The sequence below is a fragment of the Manis javanica genome, chromosome 12 (assembly GCF_040802235.1).
Source record: "Manis javanica isolate MJ-LG chromosome 12, MJ_LKY, whole genome shotgun sequence".
Lineage (NCBI taxonomy): Eukaryota > Metazoa > Chordata > Mammalia > Pholidota > Manidae > Manis > Manis javanica.
The window spans coordinates 71,015,476-71,035,251 of NC_133167.1; the positions used below are offsets into that span (position 1 = coordinate 71,015,476).

At 44.7% G+C, this 19,776-nt stretch overlaps 1 protein-coding gene and 1 pseudogene across 2 annotated transcripts; both read left to right on the forward strand.

The window, feature by feature from the left end:
- The first annotated feature begins 573 nt into the window (after positions 1-573).
- Positions 574-2,536, forward strand: LOC118970555 (protein tyrosine phosphatase type IVA 1 pseudogene; annotated as a pseudogene).
- A 3,735-nt stretch (positions 2,537-6,271) lies between these two features.
- GINS4 (GINS complex subunit 4) lies at positions 6,272-19,250 on the forward strand. Of its 2 annotated transcripts, XM_073218833.1 has the most exons (9): positions 6,272-6,444; positions 6,734-6,839; positions 7,055-7,168; positions 11,486-11,572; positions 12,770-12,883; positions 14,906-15,003; positions 15,166-15,254; positions 17,966-18,056; positions 18,145-19,250. In XM_073218833.1, the coding sequence occupies exons 3-9, from the start codon at positions 7,073-7,075 to the stop codon at positions 18,239-18,241; spliced, it is 672 nt and encodes a 223-aa protein (XP_073074934.1). In that variant the 5' UTR covers positions 6,272-6,444; positions 6,734-6,839; positions 7,055-7,072; the 3' UTR covers positions 18,242-19,250. The 2 variants fall into 2 exon arrangements, with proteins under 2 accessions (XP_073074934.1, XP_017511413.1); XM_017655924.3 differs by lacking the exon at positions 6,734-6,839 and having other exon boundaries at positions 6,285-6,444.
- The last annotated feature ends 526 nt before the right edge of the window (positions 19,251-19,776 follow it).

Here is a 19,776-nt window from a genome sequence, read left to right on the forward strand (position 1 = left end):
TAGGTAAAAACCAAGCAATAGTCCCTAATAGTCAAAGTGTATTTCAATTGAAGATATGAGATCAGAATGCTTCATTAGGGAAAAGTATCACAGGTATTGTTATCCTGGATCATCTGATGACTACATTTTTTAAAAGCACATTTGTAGAAAGTAGCTGCTTATAAATTAGTCTATAGTCCAAGTTTGTGAGATTATTGTTCTTTGTAGATATTCAGCTTTCCAACCCAATTAAATAGAAAATAATACTCATATGTAGCCAGTAATCAAATAGCAGTTGTAAGACCTGAATTCAGTCCCTTCCATGTTCCTGACTCCTGGCGTAGCTAAAGTCATAGCTTCTCAAGAGTAACATCCTTTGCTTCTTGACTGTTGTTTATTTTCATTTCATAAAAAGGTCAGAGCATCAGCACTATATTGATACATATACTTACCTTCCCTTCCCCTCACTATGTTTCTCCTTCCCTACCCCAGCCCCTCGAATGCCATGAAGGCAGAGGTGGTTTCTCATTCTCCTTGCATCTGTCCTAAGTCCAAGCATCAGACATCCAAGCTACATATACTTAGCACTCACCAAAGTGGATAAATGAATGAAATGTAAGTTGACGGTCATCAGCAGCATTCATTTACTACATCTTGATTAGCAAGGTGTTTGGTAAGATGGTGACTTGTAAAGACTTTACCCCTTGTAAAGTCTCGTTTTAAAACTGGAAAGAGCTGATACCCCCACAGACCTCCAAACTTGGAAACATGTCAAGGATAGGACATGGCTCGAATGAACCGCCCAGCTCCTGTGGAAGTCACATACAAGAATATGAGATTTCTTATTGCACACAACCCAACCAATGCAACCTTAAACAAATTCATAGAGGAACTTAAGAAGTATGGAGTTACTACAATAGTAAGAGTATGTGAAGCAACTTACGACACTATTCTTGTGGAGAAAGAAGGCATACATGTTCTTGATTGGCCATTTGATGATGGTGCACAACCGTCCAACCAGATAGTTGATGACTGGTTAAGTCTTGTGAAAATAAGTTTCGTGAGGAACCTGGTTGTTGCATTGCTGTTCATTGTGTTGCAGGCCTCGGAAGAGCTCCAGTGCTTGTTGCCCTGGCATTAATTGAAGATGGAATGCAATACGAAGAGGCAATACAGTTCATAAGACAAAAGCGGCATGGAGCTTTTAACAGCAAGCAATTTCTGTATCTGGAAAAATATATCGTCCTAAAATGCGGCTGCGCTTCAAAGACTCCAATGGTCATAGAAACAACTGTTGCATTCACTAAAACTGGGGTGCTTGCTATCATTGCCTTGGATGTGGAACTTGAGAAAGGAACTTGTCATACATATTAGCAAACATGTTGGCTTGGTGAATAAGTCTAATGAAGCTTGCATAGGAATCTTGAAAAGAGTTTTACCAGGCCACAAGCTTGACACATGCAACCTCTATGGGTCAGCCTATTTGGACACTTTGCAAAAGATTCTTGCTGTTCCGCATTTAAGATGTGCTTAGCATTTATACCAGTTGACCTTTCCTGAAATCATGCAGCATTGAGTTATGTCTTTAAATTTATTCCCATGCCAGAATCCTGTCAATATAAGAAATTTAGAAAGATGAGGTGCCAAAATACCCAGCACAATACTTGTATATTTTTAGTATCATACAGAACTAAAATCCCAAGAACTATGAACACTCTGGACCTTATGTTTTTATTCCATACATCATTTCAAATATAGAAAATAGGGCCTATATGGTATTTGCCTGTTCACTTTATGTTTACATCTCAGGTTTGCTCAACTTTTTTTTTTAAACCAAGCCTTACAGTGATTATTTAATGTCTTTCTCCAAATATCTTGTGCTGTTATGGAAAACCTCCATTCTGAAAATCTACATCATACAGAAGTACATGTCTTTAACGTCTCCAGACAAAAAAAGCCTTACAGTTAATTTTAATGTTTGCACTTCGGGGTGCAACTGACAGGGAGGGCCTGAAAAAAGGATGGGAGGAGGCTATTAAGTGTTTTTAGTAAAATGTTGCTTTTGTCTTGTGCAGATTATGTAGAATATGCTCTTTAATTTAGTAAATTTTTTTAAAGGTAGAGATGCTTTGTTATTGTAGCTAAAACAATTCTTAATCATAAAATTTCTAAAAATCTTGTAGTTTATTTTCATACTTATCCGAAGCTGTTTACCAACTTACTTTTGTTTGAAGTGTGATCTTTTTCCCCCTTCTCTTCCCAACCTCTCTTGCAAAAAAGAAAAAAAAAAAGAAGTGGGTTTCTGCTGATGAATTGAGCAGACTCTAATATTTTATATGCCTTTTGAGCTGTGTAACTTAATATTTGGATACTTGATCATTTGTTTTATTATGTAATTGATAAAATGGTGATCTGTATTAATGTTAGTTCAGCCATATATTTATACTGTCTGGGAATGTGTGGTTATAGTTCTGTGGGAGAAATAATTTGTCAGTGTTCACCAGCTTGTAAAAATGTAGTGCGAAAGCTTAAACATCTAAATAAATAATGAAGTGCATTTATCATCATTGAAAAAAAAAAAAAGAAAGTCTGATGGGGGAGAAAAGGAATCAGGAATATCATGAATTGCCCAGATTTTACATTTGTCAGGGAAATCCCAGCCTGGCCCTGACCTCCTGAGTTTTCCAGCATCCCAGCCATATAAGCAAGTATGAGGTTTTACCACTCACTAGAAAAATACTTGCAAATACACTAGCCTACAGCTTTCCCTGTGGGGCTAAAAGGAAACATTCTGAGAGTACTTCTCTGTACTCTTCCTGAAAAATGCAAGCTACCCTCTTATTTCCCTGTCTGTAATCTTTATTCATTCCAAACAAGTGGGGTTAAACTGCTTAACTAATACACTCCCCAGAACTTAATGCTTTGCTTCTTAGAGTAGTGAGCCTACAACTGTGATGGGATTCAGAAGAAGGAAGCAGTGAGAAACAGCTGTTGGCCAAGTGAACAAGGCCAGTGATGGCATGCGAACAGTAGTGACGGTATCCTCTTGTACTTCAAAGGCATCTTCCTCCAGAAAGGCTCACAATGCTATATTGATACATGTATATTTGTCTTTTATCCCTGATGATTGAAAAAAACTAGGTTTAGTCTTAGTCATGTGTATTTCTATAGCTATCCACAAGTATCTTGGCTGTTTCTATTTGCTGTCTCAGTAACTGCAATTAATGTCTTCATTGAGCAGTATTTAGAAATTGCATTGACTTTTCACTTTCTTCAGTTGTGTGAGGTCCTATTTTCTGTACCCTCTTCAACTCTGGGCAGTGGATTTTCCCTTTGCCATGTCCATAGCTTCATGTTTTGCCTGCCTGAATTCATATCAGCACATCATGTTCTGTTCATCATCAGAACTTGCGTACAAATTCTGTCCTGCGGTTCCCTTAATCACCATCAAACTCCAGCCTCCTGCTATCATTACCTGTGTAATTCTCTTTTTCTATGTGATCATGTTAAAGGATGGCATTACATTTATGTGACTATGGAATTATTTTCTAAAACTTCTTGACAGTAAGTGCACATCAAGAAGGTATTACTGATTTTTCTCTTCATTCTACATAATGTAAATTTTCTCTCACCATCCTGAACTTCACTGTGCCACTTGTCCAGCAGTTTCACCAAAGCTTGCACAGTTTCCCTCCAAGTAGCTTCACATACTCTTTTTGGACATCTCCTTAAATTCTCCTTTGCAGAATAGAAACCTTTCTCTGCAAACTCATTTTACTCTAAAATGGTCTTGTCTAGTGAAAAACAGAATCAAAGATCTTAGAAGTGAAAGAGAGCCCCTCAATGTATTCACTTATTTATTCATTTTTTATTGAAGTATCATTGAGTACAATCTTATATTGCTTTAAAATATACAACACAGCGGTTCAACAGTTGCCCATATTATTAAATCCTCACCTCTACTAGTGAGGTTACCATCTGTCAACACAGGAAGATGTTACAGAATCACTGGCTATATTCTCCCTGCTGCACTACCATCCCTGTGAACAACTTATATTATGATTGAGAATTTCTGTGCCCCTTTATCCCCCTCACCCTCCACACCTACCCACCCTTCCCCTTCCCCATGATAACCACCAGTCGTCACCTCTAAGTGTCTGAGTCTACTACTGTTTCGTTCATTCTGTTTTGCTTTGTGTTTATACTCCACAAATAAGGGAAATCATGTGGTATTTGTCTTTCTCCACCTGGCTTAATTCACTGAGCATAATACCCTCTAGATCCATCCATGTTGTTGCAAATGGCAGGATATCTTTTTTCCTTATAGGAGCCTGTCAATTTTTGATCCATCCCTTTGTCTTCAGGAAGACATGTATTGTTCTCACCTAGCAGGTGGTACAACTGAAGCCCAAAGAAGTACTTGTTTAAGGTCACACCTCTGCTAAGTAAGGAAGCAGTTGCTGGACCCCAGCTCCCCAGCTGGAGAGCAGCGAGAGAGTGGAGAAGGCGGTTGGCAGCAGATAAGAGAAGTCTCTACATCAGTAAGTTGAGTAATTGGTACTAGTGTGGAAAAGTCATCCACACTTGTACTCAAATCTGTAACACTTGAGGAACACTAGTAAAGACCATTGAAAAGCTATGTAGTAATGAAATTACGATAGAATGGGATTGTGCTCAAAGACGGATGTTCCAGTCACCTAATGCTGTGTAACGAACCAACCCAAAACTTAAGGGCTTAAAACAGTATTTTGCTCACATATCTGCGATCTGGGCAGAATTCTGCAGGGACAGCTCATCTCTGCACCTCCATGCTAGCTTGGATGGCTTAAAGTCTGAGAGCTAGAATCATCTGAAGGCTCATGAGGCTCAGACATCTGGAGCACCACAGCTGGGGCTGCTGGGGCTCCTCGGACCCGGCTCTCTATCTCAGTGGGAGCTTGCAGCATGGCAGCTGCACGATAGCCAGACTTCTTACAGAGCAGCCCACTTCTCCCAAGGGATGTGGCTCTAGAGAGCCAGGTGGATGCTGCACCACCTTTTACAACTTGGCTTCAAAAGTCATACAGCATCACTTGTGCCACAATCTTGACTGAGGCAGTTACAAAGGTCTTCCTGGATTTAAGAGGCCAGAACACAGACCCCACCTCTCTGAGCGGGAGTGTCAATATCATATTCTAAGGAGAGCAGGTGGGATGCTCCTTCAGAGCAGCTATATTTGGAAAAAACAACCTGCCACAACTAAAAACTCCTGGCTTACCAAGCCATTGAAACAGAGTCGAAATGGGCCCTGAAAAAGCCATCCATTCGTCACTAACAAAACTCCTTCTGCAGGAGAGCTCAAACGCCCCTTCCTTTTGGAATCCCTCTTTGATGTCCCCCACTTCTTCCATTGCCCTTTGTAAATCTGTCCACTCTCTCGCTCGGCATATTCTATTGTAATTGTTTTTATAACATGATTGTAATCAGGCAGGTACTATTAGCCTGTCACTTAGCAAAACTTTTTTTTCTTATCAATCGATATGACAGGAAAACATCACAAAGAAAAGTCTTCAGCTTGACAGCGAAGAGACGCTTCTAAGGGAGCCGTGACACTTAGCACAGAAACAGCAGAGGGAGAGGCATCAGCAGTTCGAAGAAGAAAAACTGGCATCGCACACACACATAACAACACATATACATATGCTTTTGCCCTCCAATAAAGGTAGAAGGCATAAGCAGTAGATGTTAAAACCTAGAGAGTCAGGCGGCTGACGTGGAAGCTTTGCCTAAAGCGGCGGTTCTGCAGCCTCACCTGCAGGGTCCGTCGGAGCACCCCCTTTCCCGTCCAGCAGGTCCGGGTGCGCCTGCGAGGCTGCGTCCCCGAGGGGTTCCCAGGCGAGTCGTCGCTGGTGGGCTGGGACCGCGCTTCGGGAACCGCCAGCCTAGCGGTTCCCAGAGCCGCTAGCGGGTAGGCCCACAGCTGAAGCCCTGGGTCAGACGGAGGGGCCGCGGCCACCAGGGCGGGGGGTGGAGAAGAGCACCCGACAGGGGGAAGTGGCCTGGTCTGAACAGAGCCCATCTCTCGGTAGCCGATCTCTCCCGCCTGGGCGGGCGCACGGGGCGACTGCACCCCGGTGGGGAGGAAGCGGCCACAGCCGGTCTCCTCAGCCGCGGCGGAGAGGGGCCCCCGGCCGGCCGCCAACGGGCGGAGCTCAGGACGTTGCGGGAACGGGAGCGGAGGGGACGCAAGTCCCCGCCCCCAGAGTGGGCGGGCCCCAAGGGCTGTGATTGGTCAGCGCCGCGGGTGCGGGGTGACGTCGGGCCAGGGCAGAAATTTCTGAGCAGAGCGCGGGAGTTGAGAAGCGGAGGCTGGGGGACTTCGGGGACGGAGCTTACAAGGACCTTCGGCTGCCAGGGGTGTCTCGGAAGAACCAGGCCCAATTCCCCACGAGCTTTCCCCGCTCCGAGTGCCGCTCTGTCCCCCAGGTGAGCACCCGAGTGGGCCCTCTGGTGTAGTGGGTGGGGGTGTTGGGGGAGAGAGTACTCGGTGCTCCTGGCACGGAAGGCGAGAGAGCGGAATGTGCCCCGCTTTCCCCGAGGCCCTGGGGGCTCCCTGCGTCCCCACCACTCACCTTAAGCCTTTGGGATCGCTGACTGGTCTGATGTTGTGGCTTGTGGCTCCAGAAAAATGAGGCATTTTCTAGATTTTTAAGTGCCTGCTCTGAGGTCAGCAGTGTGGTCAGCGCAGGGACCACACAAGTAATTACGTCCCCAGGCACAGAGCAGGTGGGTGATGCAGTTTTCAAGGGAAGTGAGCGCAGCCCCTGAGGAAAGGATCTCTACCGGGAAGACGAACAATTAATTACTGCATGGTGTGAAAGGTGAGCAATCGAGAGATGCCTGAAAACATGTATGGGGGTGACCTCTTTGAAAAAGTGATACCTGACCTAAGGTTTGATGGAAGAGGCAAAGAACTGAAAAAAATCAGAGCCTCTGCACCGAGCCTCTGCAACCCCCCGCTATAGATCGTAGTTGCCCATTCTTGCAAATAAATGGAAAACACATTGCAGGGGACTAGCTCTCTCACTCCCGTCAGGTAACAGTGTCGGAGAAGATGACAGAGGAACTGGATTTCCCGGGACAGGACTCTGACGGAGGTAGTGAGGAGGTGGTCCTCACGCCTGCAGAGCTCATTGAAAGGCTGGAGCAGGTAAGCCGCCCCCCTAGAATCCTGTCTTAGCGTTTTTATTTAGTCCAGCTGTGCAAATGCCAAGAATCAGGAATTTAATAGAACAGTTAATAGAACACATTTAATAGAACAGTTCACAGGGCAAAGATCTCCTTGGTATTTGCGGGGACTACAGAGGTGTAGTGGTCAAGACTTGTAAGGTCTCTACCATTGTCCCTTGAAGCACCTGTTTCCCTGTAAAATGCTGGGCTTAGCGAAAAAGGTCTGAAACACCTTCTTTAGGAGGAAACTGGTCTTACTCTTCCTTTTTCTCCCATATACTTTCTTTTTTCAGCTGTTCTCTGTCTTTCTACTGCTTATCTAAAATCATTTCTGGGATATTTCTCCTTGTAGTCATAACACCTCTGGCTTATTGCATATTTCCTGTGTGCCAATAACTGTGGTATTTACAATTACTATCGCATGAAGCTCTAGTAGGTAGGAGTTCAGACTATGTTTACTTAAACCCCTCCATGCCACTAGTTGGTTATGTGACCTTAGGCAAGTCATATAGCTTGTCCCAAGCACTCTCCTGACTGTAAAATAGCGTTAATAATCGTGGCTTTCTCACAGAGTTGTGTGAGGGTTAAATGAGATAATATGGTAAAACACTTACCACATTGTCCGACACTGACGAGCACCCAGTCAGTGTTAGCTGTGAGCAGTAATAATCTTCCAACAGCCCACGCAGGAGAGTGTTATTGTTTATCTGTGTTTTAGAGGCAGGATATGGAAGCCTAGAGATGTAGAGTAACTCTCCCAAGGTCAGACCATGGCAGCAGAGCCAGGATATGACCCAGGTCTCTGACTCCAAAACATGTACTTTTAGTCCACAGCAGAAACATGCACTTTTAGTCCACTACACCTGCTGCCTATTCTCTCCTTCTCCCCATAACTGCCCTTCTCCAGAACTCTTTGTTACTTTAGTATTCTCCATTCTTTCCTACCATACATGCCATCACCAGTGACAAAACCAAAGAAAGATAATGTTAAAATGATATCTTATATGATAATCCTTCTAATATTGCAGTGATTCTGAGTGTTCTTTTATATCACAGACTTTTCTGAAAATCTGGTGAAAACTCTGGCCCTTCCTCCCAGAAAAATACACATATACACCTATGTAGAATTTTGCATATAATTTCAGGAGGTTCATAGACACCCTAAAACCTACCCACCTTGTCTGTGGACCCCAATTTAAGAGCCCCTGCTTTATTAGGAATGGATTCATTAAACAAAAATCAAGAAACACCAAACATAAAGGAAAAAACTGATACATTCATCACATTAAAATTTGGAACTTCTGTTTTTACACCCTGTTGAGAGTAAAACACCACAAAACTGGGAGAAAAAGTTGCAAAATACATAACTGACAAAAGATTAATAGCCACAATACATAAACAAACCACAAACTTCCCAGTAGAAAAATGAAGTCTTAAGAGGCATTGCCTAGAAACAGAAACCAGGATGGCCAATAATCATGAAATATGTTCAACACTTTTAGTTACCAGAAAAATGAAAATTTAAGTCCCAATGAGATACCACTTCTTACCCATCAGAGTGGCAGAAATGAAAAAGGTGAACTACAAAGTTTTGGCAAGGAAGTAGAGCAGTTTGCTCACTTGTATACCGCAGTGGGCCTGTAAATGTTCCCAGTCACCCAGGAAAGCAATTTGTTACTGTCTAGTCACCTATCTTGTGGCGCAATCATCCTTCTCCCAGCCACATACTCCAGAGAAAACGTGTACTCCAGGAGACATACACAAAATGTCATAGCATCACTTGCAATAGTTAAAAAACTGAAAATAACCCAGATATCCATCTATAATAGAATGAATAAATAATTAAGGTATCTACACACCGTGGGAAAAAAAAAAGCAATGAAATGAATAAAAGATAAGATAGCTCCTGTAATAGCTTGGGTAATTCTCAGGAACATAATGTAAAACAACAAAACTAAGTTGCTGAAGAAACCATTTATGTAACATTCCAACATGTGCAAAGCTATTGTTCAAGGCAGAGCTTGCCAGCTTGGGCAATGTGCATGCACTGGTGTGCAGCAGATGGCTCATGATGGTGAACCCCACCCTCTGGGGCAGCCAGAACCCCCAGGCCGGTTGCCTCTAGGTGTCATCAGGGGCTGCTTAGAAGGCAGTCTGAGGATAGTGGTGTCTTAGGTTGGCAGTGGGTGAGCATGAGTTATGTCTCAGGCCTGATGCTCTGTTGTGACGCCCTGAGTGCAGCCAAGGAGTTGGCCACCTGGGCCACTGCCAGATGCAGACTCAGGCTGCAAAATGTGGCCTGAGACATGAGGCACTGACAGGGCCACCTATAATCCCAGCCTCTGGAACATATAGGATACTTTTGAATGCCTGTAAAACATGACTTAAAAGTTATTACTATTACCTACAGGGCAGAGGTCCTCATTCTGATGATTGTATTAGTTTGCTAAAGCTGTATAACGAAGTACCACAAACTAGTTAGCTTAAACAGCAAGTTTTTTCTCAACTCAGGAGGCCAGAAGTCTGAGATCAAGAGGCCAGCACATTTGCTTTCTTCTGCAGCCTCTCCCTGGGCCTGTAGATGGCCGTCTCCTCCCCGTGTCCTCACATGGCCTTCCCTCTGTGTGTCTGTTCACATTTCCTTCTTTTAGGACACCAGTCATATTGGATCAGGACTCACCTAATGACCTCATTTTAACTTAATTACCTCCTAAAAGATCCCCATCTCCAAATACAGTCGCATTCTGAGGCACTAGGAGCTAGGACTTCAACATATGAAAGCGGGTAGGGGGGCACACAATTTAGTCCATAATGATGGGCAGATTGTCATTAAAATTTTTCGGCAGGAACCAGAAGTAGCCGTTTCAAACATAGAACCTGATTATTTAGAAAAAGACCATGGATTTAAACACAGATTCCTCACTAACTGTTTTGAAAAGATTCTGCTTGAAAATTTTATGCCAATATAAAATTTTCCCTAATGTTTTATATATTATTGTCATCATTTCATAGTATAAATGAGAACCCCCCCACAAGAGCTATTCCATTTTACCCTAGCACTGTCATTTTCTTTGAATACCCTGTTGTGGGAAGGTTGGGAAGCATTATGTAGAGATACAAATGTAGTGAGACTCTACAGGAAATGAAACACTCGATTCAGGCCAATGATGACTTCTGACGAAGGAGGGACACATTGCTATTTAAAATAATGATAATATTTGTTCATGAAACTGCACACAGGTGTTCATGTCATTGTTCTTCATGTAAATATGTATTTCATAAATACGTTTGTACCCGTTCACTGTTTAATAAAATCAGTTAAAAGGAAAAACTCTGGCTTTGTTAAGTCCTCTGTGACAATTTGATCTTTTCTCAATCTGTATGCTACTTGAAAATACAGACTGTCTTTCTGGTTGACTTCTGCAATGCTATTACCAAAGCTTGAGTACCTAAAAAACATTTATGATAGTGGCAATAACCAATATTTAATAATGTGTCTTAATGGTGACAATTAGAGAAGCAGAGACTCAAGGACATCAAAAGAAATAAATTGAGCCTGATTGGCATGTGATTCTGACCTACACTAAAACTAAAAAAGCCAAAAGATAAGCAGTTTTCCTCAGACACTTGTGGTTATTTCAGTTAGTCACAAGCCTTGGTGATTTCTGCATCTGGGCCTGATCCTAAAGCAGGGATTAAAACCTCTTGTTCCAAAACTGTTTCATAGATGAATATCCATTTCTGTTGTGATCTTTCATATACTCTTGGGCAATTAGTAAATAACTCAATCTGTGTTTTCTCATCAATATAATAAGGATAACTATATCCCTTTCCTCTCAGTATAATGTTAAATGAAAAAGTTATTTCCAAGTGTTCCGAGCTTCAGGAATGAGATGGACAAACTAGGCAGTTACTTCATCTCTCGGAATAGAAGGTGCTGGCGCCCCCTGGTGGTAAATAGCGGTGAAGACGCAGAAACGTGTTCATATTACTGGATGGAAAGAACTGTTTGAATACCAGGTAGTGGTAACTCTCAGCAGTAGGTATACCAACAATATTGTTGAAGTCAACGGTGATTTTTTTGTAATGTTGGTTAAATAAAAAGTTGAAAACACAGCTTTCCCACTAAAAGAAGTAGAAAAAGCCATCATTAAACATACCTTGTCTTCAAAGCATTTCCAGTATTTCCAGCTAGCAGGCAAACAGATTCTTTTCCTGTGTGGCTGTGATTTTCAGGGGGTCTGTTACATTGCTCCATTGTGAGTGGTGCTTTTCTTTTTTTTGCATTGCTTCTCAGGCCTGGATGAATGAAAAGTTTGCCCCCGAGCTGCTGGAAAGCAAGTCTGAAATTGTAGAATGTGTCATGGAACAGCTCGATCACATGGTAAGAGCTGCTTGCCTCAGGGTCACAAAGGAAGAAATATGTTTGCCAGTTTGGTGAGAGGTTGTGGTTGGATGGCTTATCTGTTTAGTTTAGCCCAACCTAATATGGGTCTTGTTTTGTTTTAAATATTGAATTAGTTATCTGTATTTACAAAGCATGAGAGTTCCTGTGAATATCTGCAGATCAGCTTCCCGTGAAAAGTCTACAACCTGTCATCACTGGCCCCACATTTCTACACGAGAACAGCTGGCCAGAGCAGGGTTAAGGTTCACCCCCTTTCAGCTTGCTCTCCAGTTCTCCACTGTCCCCAGCTTCTCCCCTTTCTCATATACCTCACTGGCCTGGCCCCTCTAGACATTTGAGTTTATGGCCCTTAGCTTAGATGAACTGGGCTTAAGCCATTGCCAGCCTCAGCAGGTTTTGTTTCCTTTTTACATCTCATAAATTTTGAAGTGTACACATTCAAGTACCCATCACCCAGATTAAGACATCAAACAATCTCACTAATTTTTATTTCCCCTTCACTTATTTCACCCATCCCCCCCCACCTCCCTCCCCTATGGCAACCACCACTCTGTTCTCTGTTTATGAGTCGATTTCGGGTTTGTTTGTTTTGCTTTTTAGAGTCTACATATAAGTGAGATCACATGGTATTTATCTTTCTCGGTCTGACTTATTTCACTTAGCATAATATCCTCTACTTCCATCCATGTTGTCACAAATGACAAGATTTCATTCTTTTTTAGCTGAGTAATATTCCATTGTGTATATGTACCACATCTTCTTTATCCATTCATCCAATCAGCACTAGTATTTTAGAGTTTCTTAACTGTTGTTGTAATGCTGCTTTTTAGACCCTTTAGACACTTCTGTTTGCCATATTATCTCCTTCACAGTTGGGTTGGAATTCTTCTAGGCTGTTCTGACCATACTCAGATTCTATTTGAATGGTCATTTTCTAAAAGTGTGTACTGTTTGAACTTTATATAATGAGAGTATACTCATATATTATTTGTGCAATTAAAAAATTAAAATGAGAACTTATTTGAATGTTTTGTTCTCCTTTGACCTAAATGTAATCTTTGAGTCCTCAACATTGCCAGTGATAATGGTCCTTGTGTATAGAGATTAAACACAAAAGGTCCTTAACTCTTTGAATATCATGTTTTTTATAAACTTCGTTTTCTCTTTTACTAGGAAGAAAATCTCAGGAGAGCCAGGAAGGAGGATCTGAAGGTTGGGGTCCATTGGATGGAGATGGAGAGGATCCGCTACGTGCTGAGCAGCTACTTGCGGTGCCGGCTCATGAAGGTCTGATGTGGAGATGCCTGTAGGCGTTGGGGCCACGCCGTCTAACACACTGAGTGTCTCGGCGAGAAGTTGGGCTGGGGTCTGGGAGGGTTCCAGGCCCTGAAGATGCTGCTGAGGCCCAATATCAAAGAATGAGGAGGGGAGGAGATTATTCTGGAGAGCCACAGATGGAACGTGTGCCACACAGCTCCAGACACGCTCTCAGTCTGCTTCTCTGCTGTGTGGATGGCACCCCTGGAGCTGCGACGTGACAGTGCTGACAGCAAAGGTGTTCGCAGTGTTCGAGTAGGGAATACTAACTAGAGGATAACTGGTTTTAAAAATAATTTTGCATTTGTCGTATAGGCAGTATCAAATAGGCCTGCTACCTCAACATTCACTTACAGCTCCGTGGCCACCTAACTTACCGAAATGGAATTGCAGAGCCTTCTTTTACATGATGTCTGTTTGAACCCTGGAAAGCTTCGTTCCTTGAAGTTTCTTCTCACCTGGTCCAGTTATCCCCTTAGTCATTACAAAACAAGTGTTTGCTCTCTTCTCCGTGAGAGTGTTTCAGAGAGTGGGGACAGCGCACCCATCTCTCCCCAGGCCTCTCAGCTAAGCATTTCAACCATTTATTTCCATTCCTGTCCTGCTTTCTTCCCTAAAAAGATTCCACCTTGTCCATATCGTTAAATTATACTACCTGCAAGTGATTGCAGTGGTCACTTTAGTGAGAAACAGGAAGATCACTTACGTTACTCAGGATATTAAGCTGGTGGCAATACCACCCAGGTACGTTAGCACCTTTGACAGACACATCACCCTGAATTCACTCTGCACTCACTATTTACCCTAACCTCTCTGGAAGTTTTTAACTTATTACCCCATCCTATCACTGTCATGTATTTGTATGACTTGATTTTTTGACCCCTAAGTATAGGACTTGATACTTATCCCTCTTAAACCTCATCTTCTTAAATTAGGACATCTTCCTGGTGTCTGGTTCCTGATCTGGTCACCTAATATACTAGCTATCTTAGCACACATCATCAGCAAGTTTGATAAATACCCCAGGGATAGAGCCTTCCACCAGCACCTTCCCTGCAGAAGGACATCTGTATCCTCTTTGTTCAACCGTTCATGAGTCTTAGTCTGTACTGTCACCCAGCCCAGGTTACAGTTTGTCCACAGGGTATCCTAAAGACATTATCACATGTTTTGAAAAAACAGCCCACAATATGCCCCTCCACACCACCATCAATTACCACTTTTCTTTTTTCTTGTTTTGGTTGGATATTTCCTCTTCGTGAGAACCAATTCCTTTTCCTTGAGTTCACAAACCACTTTTTAAATGATATAATATAAGGCCACATATCAGTGTTGACACTAACCTGCATTTGAAGATTCCCCAAATGTTTGTATTTTTGGAAATTGGGAAATCTACCTATCTTATCTTTCACACATCTTCTGAAATTGGTACTTGTAAGTGAGAATCCTGTGAGCATGGGCTCCAAACAACAACCTAGCTGCTGCCTGGTTCCTCGCCACACACATTTTTGTAGCTTTTAGCTTTTACCTATTTATATTTTTCCTGGTAGTTCTTAGCATTTTGGCCAAGCCTCACCTCTTGTGGGTTCACCTGTATAATTATCACTGCTCTATCTGCTGTGTGTTCCATATACATCTTTCCAGCTTTTGTATATGTTTCATCTCCCAGAACACCTTCTGTAGTCACATAAAATCTTAAATGATATCCCCTTCTCTTCCTCTTAAATATCATCTACAGTTGTGTTTTCAGATTTTTTTCTATGCAAGCCTTTCGTTTTTCTAACCTGTCTTCCTTTTTAGAGTCCTCTCTTTCCTCTGAATTCTTTGAAGTCCAGAGTATAGGTCTTGTTATCAGAAAGATCCTTGACCATGAAGACTTGCCATTTTTGAAGTCAGTTTCTAGATGAACCCCAACCTGTCTCAGAAAACTAGTGTATTGGATGCTTGAATCTTGACAGATGTTTTCACGATGATTGTTGTGTATCCTCACAGATAGAGAAGTTTTTCCCCCATATCCTTGAAAAGGAGACAGCGCGCCGCAGGGGAGAGCCTTCAAGCCTGTCTCCGGGAGAGTTTGCCTTCGCCAAAGAGTGAGTGAACCGGGCATGTGGGAGCGGCCTTGTTCCCCTGCTTGTGAGCACACGTTTGGGCGCTCAGGCCCAGGAAGCCCATCTCGGAGCCCTTGTTGTCTCTGCCGCCCTGGGGCTCCTCCCCGCCATGCAGCCCCAGCAGTTTGCATGTATATGTTTCAGGTACATGGCTAACACAGAGACCTGTCTGAAGAACGCTGCCTTAAAGCACATGCCTCCTAACCTACAAAAGGTGGACCTCTTGAGGGCAGGTAAGCTGGACATCATCTTTTCAGACACTCTGAGGCGCCGTAGCTGCCATCCCAGGATCCTCAGCTGCCATTGAATAAGATCTTCTCTTCACTCTTTCCTCTCAGACCTAGAAAAAAATGCATGTAGATAAGCAGGAAAGAGAAGAGAGGAAGAGTTCTGGGTGAAAAACAAAGAAATGGCCAAAAGCAGGCAAAGGGGAGCCCCTTCAGGACTGCTTCATATTCCTCAGGTCAGGCGGACTCCCGGCCGCCACTGTGACTGTGGACTCCTCCGTGTCTTCAGTCACTGGCTCCCTCCGCAGCTGTCGGCTGGGCGCCCGAGCTGTGCCAGCCTCTTCTGGGCACAGAAGACCCAGGAGTCTGCTCTACGGAGGCTAGCGGTCTTCTCCTCTCAGACGCCAAACCATGTGGGGGCTGCCTGGCCCCCAGGGAAGATTTCAGTCGGCAGCTAAGGACACCCTCAGTGATTCCCTGGCACCGGTAGTAGGGCTCCTGCTCTTTCTGTTGAGAGGAGCGTCTCTCGTTACTGAAAGCAGATCAGCACTGAGAGTGGAGAGAAGGGAAGCACGGCCACAGCCTCTGCCTCGTGCCCACCTGGCACAGCCCCTTCATATCCTGCTGAGCTCAGGGAAGGAAGTTACGGTAGGAACTTCTAACCTCGGATCAGCCAGCTGGGAACCTCTGTCATGCAGGCTAAAGTCCATCCTCAGCCCTCCGTGGCTTGCCACGTCCTGATGGGGCCTTGTCAGGCAGAACTGCCAGGCCATGTCAGACAGTTCCCCAGGGAACTGGAATCCACCTAGTTCACAAGCGAAGCTCAGTGTGCCAGCGCCACAAGTTCAAGGCCAACCAAGCCCTGGGAATTCCTCTCCCACCCAGCCTGTGCTGGGGAGCCACTCTGACCCCTGTGGTGGGTGAAACAGCTAGAGTAGGATGGGTGGGGCGGTGTTCACCAGGTGTTTGAGTCGGCACAGCCTACTGTAACCACATACCATGGATGAGGGCTTAAACAGCAGCCATTATTTCCTCACAGACCTTGAGGCCAGTAGCCCATGATCAAGGTGCCAGCAAGGCTGGGGTCCTCCGAGGCCTCTTCTGTGGCCACAGACATCCACTGTCCTGCCTCTTCACGTGGTCACCTCTCTGCATGGCCTCCCCTGGCATCCTTTCCTCTTACAAGGACACTAGTCAGATTGGGTTAGGCCCCACGCTAACATCCCATTATAACTTAATTACCTCTGTAAAACTCTGTCTCCAAATACATTCCCATTGTGAGGTACTGGGGGCTACCGCTTCAACATCTGAACTTAGTGGGATGTAGTGCAGCCTCTAGCCCCAGGGGCAGGTCAAACCCATACCGATTTGTGGAGCTCTGATGTGGTCATTTTGGTGAACCTGCCTGAAGGAAACAAAATGCCCCATCGTGGCCAGTTCAGCCACTTTTGTCTGCCCCTGAGAAGAGCAGGAACAGAGCAAGGACCTGATCCCTAATCACTGCCCACCGCCATCGCATCCCAGTGACCGAAGCCCCATGGGAATGCACTGAACTGGGTGCAGCTGGGCTGCTGTCCCAGAGCTCCTGTATGGTGCTGGTGGACACTGCCTAATGCTCTGGTCACTTGTCCTGAGTCCCTTCTGAGGATGAGCTTGTAGAATTGGAAGCTGGTGGTGGGGACCAGCCGCCCTAGTGTAATGCTTAGTTAGCATTTCACTAATGAAATGCTAGTCCGGCCTAGTTAGTGCAGATGCCCTGAGCCCCTTCGGGCCTCTAGAGAATTGTGGCCTGATGGCAGGGTGGGGAGAGGTGCACTGCAATCCAAGCTGGGTTTCCTGGAATCAGTTGCAGTCTGGTGGGGTCAGGTGACCTTGAAGTTGTAGTCTTTGGAGGCGCAGAATCCTGGACCAGACCAGCCCACCTTAGACCTTTGGAGCCAGTTATCCCAAACCCCTTCCTATCAATATGAAACCCGAACTAGGCTCCTAGAACTGAGCTACCCAGTAGGTTCTCTGGACCCTGCAGAGGGACCCTCTGGGCACAGATGGAGCCCCAGGAAATGAAGAGCTTTGCAGGAACAGTCCAGCTTGAGGCATCTACTTACTTGGAATGTTGGCTGGTGGTAGAAGAGGGGGCGTGGCAGCACCTTTGTGCTCTGTGATCAACCCATGATCCCTTACAGTTAAACCCCATATCCCTTAGTCCACATTCAAGACTGCACCATGTGACCCCATCTTTCCACTACTCATTCCTCCTCCTTTATGTAGAATTATTTTCTAAGCAGACTGTACAGTCTGTCCTCCCAAAATGTGCGTACTTCTACCTTGCCCCTTGCTGCTGTCTCCCAGGCTTGCTTTTCTTCCTTCATCCTGCCCTTTCCTTCAAAGCTCACATCAGCTTCTTTCTCCCCCCATTGAGTGGGTGTGCCACTAATGTGAGGTTTCCTCCCACACTCCTGTTCCCACCCCATCCAAGAGACACCATGTTAGGCTAGCCTGTCTCCTGCACACTTTGCATGCCCATCCTTGTTGAATGAGCGGCTGTTGTGTGCGGCACCATGGTTGGGTGAGGAGCCAGATCCCCCCTCCAAACACCCTCCCATGAAAGGCCTTCACACCAGAGTTCCCTTAGCACACGATACCATTAATACCAGCAGCTTCTCCCACGATGATCTAGTTAGCTGAGCATTTCCTGATCACAATTGTTTTTCTGGCAGTTCCCAAACCAGATCTCAATTCATACGTGTTTCTGAGAGTGAAAGAACGGCAGGAAAACATCCTGGTAGAACCGGAGACAGACGAGCAAAGGTGAGACACAGAGCTGGCTCTGACCCCGTGTCCCTCCCAGTGGAGCACAGCTCAGCCCCACAGACGCATTCTCTTCCTCCTTTCTCAGGGACTATGTGATCGACTTGGAGGAAGGCTCTCAGCACTTGATCCGATATAAAACCATTGCACCTCTGGTTGCTTCTGGAGCAGTACAGCTAATTTAAAACCAAAAGTAAACAACTGAGGGAAGATGTGGAACCTTCAGAGAAAGTGTTTAGATACCCCTCGTATCGCAAAGCCTCAGGACAATAAACGTTTCTCGGCAGTGCTGTGGATCCCTCGGGCCTTGGGGAGGCCTTCCAGGCAGGATTCTGCTCTCTGCTGTTTTAGCCAGAACCAGCAGTTGGAGCCGTCGCTCTGTTGATGCTGCGTGCTGAACAAGCCCAGGGACCCCATTTCCGTGGTAGTTTTTGAGCTGAGCAAAGTGAGGCAAAGGTAGTTCAAAGAAAGGTTTTGCTGCCTCTTCTCAGGGGCCTGCAGTTAGCCCTGGCCTCAGGCTGGCACAAGGGGCCATTCAACCTTGCTGGCAGGAAGAGTGTAAATATATTAAAGGAAACAAGATAAAATATCTTCTCTGATTGATTCTCACTAGGTTGTTTGTGTGAACTAACCTTTTGGAACCTCTAATATTGGACTTAAAACCAATTTCTGTCATGCTTAACTCAGGACCACAACCAAACCAATAAACCATTGTTAAGTTTCAGGTTTGTGGCAGAAGGAGCCTCTGGACAGCTCTCCGTTGTAGCCTAGTAAGTAGGTCCTCCCTGCTGCCCACCTGCAGCCTTCCCTTGCCAAGCCAGCCCCAGGCCATCTGGCCATCGTTGGCCAAGGCTCTGTTACCTGAGCAACATTCGCTGTCCTGTGTGCTGACGTCGGTAGCAGCTTTTCGTCTTTAAGCCCGGCTTTCTCGAGGGAAATGGATGAAATTAAGCTAACATAAATGGGGTGCGTTAGGGCTGTGTATGTACCTAAAGGAAAAATGGCTAGACCCTGATAAAAAGCAGCCTGCACTCCAGTCTTTTCTTGTATGATGAAAAGAAAACCAATTTATATTTACATAAGGTAGGCTGTTAGAGTAATCAAAATGAATTTGCTGTCATTTGCAAGAGAAACCACAAAGTAAAAGCCGGGAAGGTTTTATTAGTTAATAAAAAGCATTTTATATTTCTTATAGTACTTTATTTTCTCCAGAGTATTTTTATCCTCTTGAGTCATTCACTGAACAAATACCTATGGAGCATATAGTGTCCCAGGCTCAGGTCAAGGCACTGAGGCTTGAACTGAGAATAAGAACCCCAGAATATAAGACACTGTCCCTGCTCACATGGCGGTAAGTGCCTTGCAGAGATAACAGGAGTCATCAGAGAGTGACTGGACTGGGTGGTTCTGGGCTAATTAGGCTGAGATCTGAATGAGAAGGAACCAAGCACAAAGATCAAAGGGAAGGGCATTTCAGGCATAGCAGCTTGTGCAAAGGCCCCAAAGCAGAAATGAACTTGCCTGCAGTCACTGTGGCTAGAACACAGTGGACACAATGCAAAACGGTGCAGAAGGTCTGAGGGGCAGGCTGGGCCCAGATCACACAGGGTGTTACAGCAAGGATCCCTCTTGGTCCAAAGTGCAGTCCTGTGAAGTTGTCAGGGCCGGGAGTACATGCTACACGGGGAACAAAGCCGATCTTCCGTGACAAGTCACACTA

Excerpts from the sequence above, each read along its gene's own strand:
- GINS4 (XM_073218833.1), top strand. The coding sequence starts at position 7,073 with ATGACAGAGGAACTGGATTTCCCGGGACAGGACTCTGACGGAGGTAGT. Across the intron at positions 12,884-14,905 it reads TGCGGTGCCGGCTCATGAAG|ATAGAGAAGTTTTTCCCCCA; the intron begins GTCTGATGTGGA and ends GTATCCTCACAG. Across the intron at positions 15,255-17,965 it reads GGTGGACCTCTTGAGGGCAG|TTCCCAAACCAGATCTCAAT; the intron begins GTAAGCTGGACA and ends TTTTTCTGGCAG.